Below are 10,585 nucleotides of genomic sequence, written 5' to 3' on the forward strand. Positions count from 1 at the left end.
AGAGGGCTTCGGATTCCCCTGGAACTGGAGTTAAGGACGGTTCGTTGCCACCATGAGGGTGCTGAGAATCAAACCTGGGTCCGCTGCAAGAGCAGTCAGTGCCCTTAATCGCTGAGCCATTTCTCCAGCCCCTTTTTTTTTTTTTTTTTAATTGTATTTTACTTTATTTTATTGGTATGATTTTTATTAAGTTCTACAAAGTAATGAGTTATTTATTATTGTATTATCATATAAAGTAATGGGTTTCATTGGCATTTTCAGACTTAATATCCTTTTTCTCTTTTGTCTTTTTGAGACAGGGTCTCCCTGTAGCCCCCGCTGACCTGGAACTCACTCTGTAGACCAGGCTGGCCTCAAACTCACAAAGATCCACCTGTCTCTGCTTTCTGCGTGCTAGGATTAAAGGGGTGTGTTCCACCACATCCAGCTTCAGAATGATGTGTCTTTGTGCTTTGTTCTAACTCACCCTTTCCTTCCCCTCCTCTGTCTTCTGCGTGCTAGGATTAAAGGGGTGTGTTCCACCACATCCAGCTTCAGACTGATGTGTCTTTGTGCTTTGTTCTAACTCACCCTTTCCTTCCCCTCCTCTGTGTCCACTGCCCCCTATGGATTGTTCCTTCACATTGTAAAATAGGGGTTTTTGCTTTGTTTTGATTTGGATTGGATTTTGCTTCTAGAAAATACGCAATTTTAGTGTATTGGACAATCACGGTTAAAAGTCTACATAGTATGTAAAATTGGCCCATACATATCGACCGGCAGGGGCCGGCTGGCTAGTTACGTCACGCAGGCCCGCCTACTGCTGGGTAGTGCCTGTGGCTGTTTTCACCTAGGTGTTCTGCTGTCTCCTACCTCAGGATGCTCCTCGTCTGGGTGTGCTAGGTCGGACCGGGCCGGCCTCACGCCGAGTCCGTGGGGCTCCTCTGTGGTTCTGATCGAGGACGAGGACCATGCGCCCGGCCGAGAGACGTGGGCTGAATCTGCGGTCCTGAGTAAGACAAAGTCAGGGCTCCCCAGGCCTTTCTGCCTGGGAAGCAGGTGCTTGTGGCTTTGCATAGTGTCTTCCTAGCATGTGCTCAATGACCATATCATTTCTTAGGGTAGAAAATTTACAAATTGCAAGGGCCCGCGTTCCTGGCTTTCAAAATATAGCATGGTTGCATGCCACATTCATTTATGAAGTGGGTTTATTTTTAATAACTTTGATGGCAGAGTGGGCAGGATAATATCTATTCCTTGCTCTAATCTAAAGCTATTTATTAGGAAAAACCAAATCAAACCAAAGCCTTTGTTGCCCTGAGTGGTTCTGCCCGCCTGGAACCTAAGACTTCCTGGAGGCTGAAGGAGGACCAGTTCAAGACCAGCTTATCCTTTGCAAGACCCTGTTTTAAAGAGCACAACAAAAAGCCAACCTTTTTGCTCCTCATTTATTTACATGGTATTTTTCTCAAAACTGCCCTTGCCATTCATATTTTCAGTTAAGATTCAGCAGGGCTGGATATGGTGTTTTATTGTTTTTATTTTTGAATTGTTCTTGCTCTGTAGCCCAGACTGGTTTTGAATTCCTGACTCCTCAGCCTCTAAGTATGGTCTTAAAAAAAACTTGGAATCTCTAGTTCCTGGCTCTTTTATTTTCAACTTTAAAAAATCAAAATAGCCGGGTGTGGTGGTACACTCCTGAGCACTTGGGAGGTGGAGGCTGATGGATCTCTGTGAATTCAATAGCAAGTTCCAGGCTAGTTGGGGCTACAGGGATACCCTGTCTCAAAAAGACAAAAGAAAGAAAATCAAAATAATTGGAGGGGTGTATACTTGTTTTTAATTTTTGAGACAGGGTCTCCCTGTTGCCCCAGCTGACCTGGAACTCACTATGTAGACCAGGCTGGACCCAATCTCACATAGATCCACCTGCCTCTGCCTCCTGAGTGCTGGGATGAAAGGGCTGTACCACCATACTGGCCAAAAACCACTTCTTGTTAATGTTTTAAATATATTTGTCCAAATATCTTACTGTGTACAGTAAAAATATTTTACTTAGTCTGTTGGATTCTAATTCTGATTGAGTGGTTTATCCATTGAACATGGTAAAATGACTATATTTGTACAATCATATAACTTTAAAAGCTTTTTTTGATTTATTTATTTTTATTTTATGTGTATGGTAATTTGCCTAAATGTATGTAACTGCACCTCTTTCATGCAGTGCCTATGAAGAAGAGTCAGATCCTTTGGAACTGGAATTATAGACTGTTTTTAGTTACCATGTGGGTGCTGGGAACCAAACCTGGATCCTCTGGCAAGAGCAACCAGTGCTCTTAACCTTTGAGCCCTCTCTCCAGCCCCTGTACAACCCTTTTGACTGTTCCTAAAACACATTGTCCAATATGGGTAACTTTCACAAGTTTTAGACTTTATTTGGTATAATCTGAATAAAGTAGATATTTACCAACTCCCTGAAGAAAATTAATATTTTATGAAAATTTAGTGAGCCTGTTTCAGTAGAAGAATTTCTGTCTTACATCCTTCATCAAGGAAAACTAATTTTTTTTTCATGCGCTAGACAGTGGCTCCCTTCCTTTCTTCTGTGAAGTTGTTGTGAGAAACAGTAGTTTGTGAAATTCTTAGTTTTCATTGTTTAAATTAGGAAAAAAAATTCTTTGGTACTGGTCAAAGCTTAGTTTCCTTTAATTTTAGATTTTTAATGAAGGATGTAACTCCTGTAATGATAGTGTAAGTGTGCCATAGTAACTACGATGAGCTGTGTTTCCCTCAGTTCATGTCAAGAACAAAATAATGGACAAAAGGAAAATTTCAATACTTTTTTTGTATTTTTTAGCTTTTAGTCTTCAGTTAATATTTATTTAAAGGAAAATTCTAGAATATAGTAGAGTATGAAGATATGGAGTAATGTCCATATTTCAAAAATCAAGCTATAATATATGTTGGAAGAGCAGATAAGTTACATTATACCATGAACTAAAGAACTGTTAAAAAGTATTGACTGTTAAAAAGTAATGTTTGGAGACATTTTTCATATATGTTCAAGTGAAAATTTATAAAAGAAATGCGTATTGACTGAGCTTCAAGTAAATGTAAACCACATCACAGTTAATCCTTGTTATTCTTATTTTGAGTGTCCACAATAGGAAGTTTGTCCTATGATTGTAGCTGTCCAGAGGGTGGGAACAGACGCAAGTGCATAGAATAACATGACCGGAGAAAGTGAAGACAGCTTATGGACACTGAATGAGCCAGGCAGTGCCATTTAGGGGTAGTGTTGGGTACATAGTATGGCTTTTTTTCTCATAGAGAAGGCTGTAGACCTTCTTAACATGGTGTGAGGTTACTCTTCCGAGATCTTAAGTACTTTCTCCTGTGTTGTTGTCCTATGCTCAGCCAAGCATGGCATCTGAAGATGGTTGCCACACCACCGCCACCCCCGGCATTCTAACTGAGAAGGGGAACATGTGGCTCAGAGGCTCTTCCTGCCTGCCATGTCTCCCACTCCCTAATGAGTTTTCCTGGGAATGTCTACCAGAGACTACTGTTTCCACAGAATTACAGCATGCAGTTCTTGTCCGCTGAAAGCCTGAAGATGCATGTTTTTTTCCAAGCTGGGCTTAGTACTGCTGAAATAAAAGTGGTTATGTTGACAATGAAGAAGGGAAAAGATATCAGAATAGTAAGTAGCAGGTATCTGCCCAGGTGGCTTTCCCTGACTATTCTGATACTTTTTATTATAAAGTTGAGACTGGCTAAGGAAAGAAAGACTTTGGGAAGTGGGTGAGATGTTAATGGTCCTAACTTCCGATGTTTTGTTTCTTTCTTTCTTTCTTTTTTTGGGGGGGTGTCTTTTTGAGATAGGGTCTCCCTATAGCCCCAGCTGGCCTGGAACTCACTGTTTTGTTGTTTTTTAAAAATATATATATTTATGTGGGGGGCAGAACAGGGGTACATGCCACAGCACTTATGTGGAGGTTAGAGGATGACTTGTGGGAGCCAATTCTCTCCTGTTGTATGAGTGAGTGCAAGGATCAAACTCAGGTCATCACCAGACTTGGTAACAAGTGCCCTTACCTACTAAGCCATCTCACTGGCCCATGATGTTTGGAGTCTTTAGACACTTTGAGCTTTCTCCCTTTCATGTATCCTTAAGACCACTGTTTTCTAAAAAGTCATAGGTGGCAGGTCTGTGAAGTTTTGCTACTTTTTACAGGTCTTATTTGTTAGGTCAGAGAAAAGTAAAGAGCTGGTACTGGTACTGAAAGTTTGGGCTACATGGGGAGAGGCTGTGGTGTTATATGTTGAACCTTTTCTGAGTCTTGTTACCTCAAATGTAAAATATCCTCTGACCAGCTGTGCTTGCTTCAGAGGGTTTTCATGAACATGAAATAGAAGTAGAGCCTATGTTTTTGTATAGACTGCTTATATTTAGGATATCAAATAGTATAAGATGGTCCAAAATCATAGACTCATATCATGGTACAGGTTAGGTTGACCTTAGGACTTCTCTCTCAGATAATATATGATAATGTCTACACCCCATTAGGTCACATTACTGCTATAACTAATTGCTCTGTAATTCAGTATTTCATGTTATCCAGTTCAGTAGTTCCACACAGACCTAACTTGACAGGTAAAAAATATAACAGTGGCAGTGGAAGAATGTGAAGGTCAAATTAGATAATGTAAGTAAATTTCTCTAAATGACACAATATAGTTGTGGGATGCAAACGATGGGAAATGAGTTCAGAGTGATTGAATAGGACATCATATAATTAAACTGGGTATCACTTTTACCTGTTAATAGCCATTTAACCTGAACCATTCTCTTAGTTGGTCAACCAATACAAATGTTTAAGAACCATACTTTAGATCAAGTATGGTTACTTACACCTGTAATCCCAGTGCTTGGGAGGTTGAGGCAGAAGGATTGGTGCAATTTCACTGCTAGCCTTAGATTCAGAGTGAGAACCTTTGTTAAGAAACAGAAGTATTGTTGTGTAAGTCAAACACAAATTTTTAGAAAAAGAACCTAGCAGCCAGGCGTGGTAACACATGCCTTTAATCCCAGCACTCAGGAGGAAGAGGCAGGTGGATTTCTGTGAGTTCCAGCCCAGTCTAGTGTACATAGTTTCAGGCCAGCTGGGGCTACAGGGAGACCCTGTGTCCAAAAAAAAAAAAAGAGTAAGTATTTTAGCAGTTTCTAATCATCTGTGATTTCCTGGTTCTCTATTGTTGTATTATATGTTAAAGCAGTGTGTTTGCTTTGCACATTTATTGATGCGAATACTTTAAAAGCTTAAAAGTTAAGAACTGTTTACCAATAGATAAGCAATTTTGAAGTTTTCAAGAACTTTTAAGAATAAGAGTGTATCTTATAAGTTGTATGAATTTTCTATTTTCCCCTCTTATAGTGAGTTACCAGAGAGAGAAGAGGGTGAAGGAGAAGAAACGCCGAACTTCAGTCACTGGGGTCCACCAAGAATGTAAGTGCGCATCATCATTACAGGCCTTGGTGTGAGTGCAATCTTGCTCTTTTCTCTAAATTATTTAATGTGTAATGATTGAGATTTACAATAATTAATGTCTACTCACCTGAATTTCTATTCCCTTTTGTCTTACCTGGTGACTTTTAGACAGATAAAAGACCATAACCCAATGCTAGCCAACTCTTTGATACTATCTTAAAGTAGGTATCCCTCTAGCAGTCATCACTGATGGACAGTGTACTTTATCACCGCCAGTTGTGACTGAGGTGGTGCTGCCTGTATACACTAAAGCTACAGGTTTAAAAACAGTATCTGAGGGACTGGAGAACTGGCTCAGTGATTAAGAGCACTGGCTGCTCTTGCAGAGGATCCAGGTTCAATTCCCACATGGCATCTAACAACCATCTGTAATTTCAATTCCAGGGCATGTGATGCCCTCGTTTGGCCTCTGCTGGCATTGGGAACACTTAAGGTGGTGCACTTACATGTATGCAGGCAAAACACTTAGACACATGAAATAGAAATAAGAAAATAAATACAATTAAAACAAAGGACAGTAGTGCGTCTTCTTTCATGTACCAGTTTCTCTCTTGATTCCTCCCCTGGTGGAGAGTGAGCTTGTGTCTTGCTTGGGCTCACAGAATGAACGCAACTTCTCTTGCACATGGCTGCAGTTTGAAGTACTCATTAGGCCTGCCTTCATTTAAGATGATAAAAGTCCTCCATTGGCACCTTTCTTTGTTTTTATGCTGTATTAAATCCACCAGCACCCAACCTCTCTATCCTTTTCTTGCAATTGTATTGTAAGTTTTGTCTTAAAAACTTGAATTATTTTTTAATTGAGTTAACTCTTGCTCATATTTCTATAGTTTAAGCAAAATCCATACTGGCACAAATTTCAATCCACACTCTATTTACAAAACTGCCATAGAACCAAAAACAAACATTTATGTAAAAGCCACACATGGTGGCACATGCATATAATCGTAGCATGTGGGAGCCTGAAACAAGAAGATTGCAAGTTCAAGGCCAGCCTGGTTATACAGTGAGGCCCTATTTCAAAAATCAATCAATCAGTAAGAAAAAGACACACACACAAAATGACAGAGTTAGAAAGCAAAGAAAACCTTGTAGCCTTAGGTGCAGATAAAATCTGTCTTCTGTTTAGAAAACCACAGACTTAAACCTTCTGACTAGAAAAAGTAATGGACCATGAGCCACTCATTAACAAATGTATTTTATTCTGAAAATCTGACATTTTATTAAAATGATATATGTGCCTTCTTAATTTTTCACCAGTTTGTCATATGCGCAGACCATTCTCTCCTGCTGTTATGCATGTCAATAACATGGACTGATCGCAGGAAAATACTGTGGTAGGAGAGGGCCACGTGAAGTCATAGCCAAATCCTCTGAATCTCAAGAGTTGTGTTTATTATTTTAGAGATCTGTCTTCTTCAAAATTTAAGCTTTTACATCTCAAAAATCATTGATACCATCTTATAATTTTGGAACTAGGCATATTTTATATAATATGTATAAAATGCATTAGAAAATTTATTTTCCATAAAGCAGAGCCACAGGATGTGACACAAATAGAAGGCTTATAATAGCAGTGTAACGAATTAGATGACCTTATTCATGAGTGTGTTTCCTCTGTCCCTTTTGTAGTGTTGAGATCTTTAGAGAACCCAGCGTGTCTCTTGGCATCAGTATTGTTGGTGGACAAACGGTCATAAAACGTCTGAAGAATGGGGAGGAGCTTAAAGGCATATTTATCAAACAAGTTTTAGAAGACAGTCCTGCAGGAAAAACCAATGCACTTAAAACTGGAGATAAAATACTTGAGGTAAGTGAAGTTTAAATAATATTTTTGCTTGAAATGTATTTGAATCAGCAAAAGAATCACCTGGAAGACATTTCTTCCTCTCTTGGTCTAAGGGGTTTAACTGACAACTTCTATTATTTATTTATTTATTTATTTATTTTTATCTTTTTGAGACAGGGTCTCCCTGTAGCCCCAGCTGGCCTAGAACTCACTATATGGACCAGGCTGGTCTTGAACTCACAGAGATCTGCCTGCCTCTGTCTTCTAAGTGCTGGAATTAAAGGCGTGCACCACCACGCCCAGCGTAACTTCTATTTGTAACACATTAGTTTATGTGCTGTATACACAAGTGCCTCAAGCTCGTGAGGTGAAGCAAACAAAGTGGTAAAACCAGAAGCTCAGCTGATTGAAGAAGTGCCCCACATAGAACAGGGCAGACAGTGGGCGCTGTGCTTCCCCAACTCCTTTAATGAATTCTGGGTTTTGTGCTTGCGTGTCAGTGTGCACTTGTTTATAGAGAGTGGACCTTGGGGATGGCTGGACCCATGGTTCATATGTGTTTGGCTTTGTGGGAACTGAATTTTATTATATAAAAGACATATTTATTATTTTTATGTATATGCATGTGTGTCTATGAGTTTATGAATGCCATGCGCAAGCAGGGACCTGAAGAGGCCAGAAGAAGGTGTCAGATTCCCTGGAACTGGAGTTACAGGCAGTTGTTAGCTGCCATGTGGGTGCTAGGAACTGAACCCGGGTCCTCTTTAAGAACCACAAGTGCTTTTAACTGCTGAGCCATTTCCCAGCCCCAGGAGCTAAGTTTTAAAGGCACATGAAAACACCAAGAACGCCAAGATCTGAGTGGATTTGTGCATTGGGCTTCTTGAATGACACCAGCATGGCTATCCCCAGTCCCAGACCCACAATCTGCTTGCATTTTTTTTTTTTTTTTTTAATTTAGACAAAGGTTCATGTAGCTCAGGTTGGCCTTGAACCTGATAGCTGAGGCTGGTCATGACTCCTGATCCTCCTGCCTTCACCTCCCAAGTGTGATATTACAGGTGTGCGTCTTCATGCCCAGCCATTTCCTGCTCTTCACTCCTGCTTCCTGATGCTGGTCATCAGCCCCATGTTTCAGTCCTGATAGATGAAAGGGGCTCTGGAGGTTTGGAATTGAAGTCTGACTTCTGTCCATTTTACTTTTTATTTGTCCTTGGACAAAATATTAGACATACTTTATTCTTAGTTTCCAGGAAAATGGAAATGTTTATTCAAACTCAGTAGCATATTATGAGGATTAAACTAAAGAACCACATAAAGCTACTGTAGGAACAAATTTTGGGGTGCAGAGGTTGAATATTATATATCTGAAATGCCTACAAATGTTTTGAACTTTTTGAACAAGGGATGTGTAACTTATATTTATGCTCATGACCTGTTTCAATAGAATTTTAAGCACATTGCTAATATGGTGGTAAAGAATATAATCAAATGTCCCGTCCTTGGGTGATTATGTGATAATGTGGGAAAGGAGAGATAAACAGTAACAATAAACAAGTGAAGTGTAGAATGCTGGTCTATAGCAAGCAGCTGCTGAGAGAACAGAAAGCAGGGGAAGAGAGAGGAGGTGTGGGGGTGGTTTGAAGACTGCAGTTGGAATTTTAAGTTTAGTTATGAAGGATCATGCTAATGGGACAGACACTAATACTGGGACAGAGAACTGGGTGGGTATATGGAGAAAGAAAGCTCCAGGTACAGAGAACTTAAGCCTGATGCTCTGAGGTTCACATTTGCCTGAATGTGTTTGAGGAGCAGCAAGAAGTCCAACACTGCTGTGGTAGAGCAATGAAGGCTTAGGGCCAAGAGCAGAGGTTTGCTTGTGGGAAGCCATCTGTGTAGAGCTGGAGGATATGCAAGGTCCTCTGCTCTGGATGCAGAGGAGACGGTTATGAGAAAGTCAGTGTTTATCAGGATGATTCTGGCTTCAGGATAGGGAAGACCTGAGAGGAAAGACAGGGTGGACGAGGAGGAGTACAGGAGACAGGCATGTCTCAGACTGTGGATCTGTTCTGAAGGCAGAGTCATAGGACTTAACTGACAGATGAGAGGAGTCAAAGGAGAAAGAGGCAAAAGTCAGTCACAAACTTGAGGAGTCACACATAATTTCCAAGTATTGAAGTGGGGAAGGCTGTGGGAAGAACAGATTTAGGAGATGGGTTTTAGGTATTTTAAATCTGGGCATGTCATTTGGCATCTGAGTAGCTATGACAGGAATTTTGTGTACTAAGCTTTCCCTTCCTTAATGTCAGTGTAGAGTTGTGTTTATCACCCATTGGCATTATGTCTGTTCATCCTTGTACTTCTGCTAGTTTCTGCAGTACATGCTTAGTGGTTTTATTATTAGGCACTTAGAACCTCATGTCTTCTTGGTGACTCAATTTTTGCTTTTTAGTTATTTTTTATTGTCATATATTCTTTGTACATACAATGGGCTTTGACTGCATTCACCCCTGTACCCTTTCTTTCCTCTCCCTCCCCTCTCCAGTTAGTCTCTTTTCTCTCTCTCTCTCTCTCTCTCTCTCTCACACACACACACACGTACACACACACAGTGTCACATATTTCGTATATATGTATATAACACTATACACACACACACACACTAGAGTCCACATATGAGAGAAAATATGGTATTTGTCTGACTTAGTTTACTTAATATGATGATCTCTAGTTGAATCCATTTTCCTACAAATGTCATTTCATTCTTTTTATATGGTTTAAATAGAACTCCATTGTGTGTGTGTGTGTGTGTGTGTGTGTGTGTGTGTGTGATTCTCCTTGTCTATTTGCTGGACATCTGTGCTGATTCTATAACTTAGCTGTAGCAAATAGTGCAACAGTAAGTACAGGTGTGCAGGTATCTCTATATGATGGACATCTGTGCTGACTCTATAACTTAGCTGTAGCAAATAGTGCAGCAGTAAATACAGGTATGCAGGTATCTCTGTTCTGTGCTGACTTAGATTCCTTTGGGTACATATACCAAAGTGGTACATATACTATAGCTGGACCATAGAGTTGTTCAATTATTAATTTTTTGAGGAACCTCCACACTGAATTCCATAGTGGCTGGTCTAATTTACATTCCCCTGAGATGGAATCTCAATGTAGTATTCATTTGCATTTCCCTGTTGATTAAGGATGATTAACAAATTTTCATATGTTCGTTAGCAGCTTTTTTATCTTTTTAGCTTTTTTTAATATA

The 10,585-nt window shown here is 40.0% G+C and overlaps 1 protein-coding gene across 3 annotated transcripts in view; it reads left to right on the forward strand.

Moving 5' to 3' along the window:
- Nucleotides 1-10,585, forward strand: part of LOC103729163 (inaD-like protein) — a 315,156-nt gene that overhangs the window by 24,705 nt on the left and 279,866 nt on the right. For all 3 annotated transcript variants that reach the window (XR_003848556.1, XM_029560655.1, XM_008827155.3), the window contains 2 exons: nucleotides 5,418-5,489; nucleotides 7,164-7,341. Coding sequence is in view for 2 of the 3 variants with exons in the window: in XM_029560655.1 (XP_029416515.1) it covers nucleotides 5,418-5,489; nucleotides 7,164-7,341 (250 nt within the window). In the remaining variant the exon portion in view is untranslated. The remainder of the gene's footprint in view (nucleotides 1-5,417; nucleotides 5,490-7,163; nucleotides 7,342-10,585) is intronic.

Source organism: Nannospalax galili, unplaced genomic scaffold (assembly GCF_000622305.1).
Source record: "Nannospalax galili isolate Female #2095 unplaced genomic scaffold, S.galili_v1.0 scaffold793, whole genome shotgun sequence".
NCBI classification, from domain to species: Eukaryota; Metazoa; Chordata; class Mammalia; order Rodentia; family Spalacidae; genus Nannospalax; species Nannospalax galili.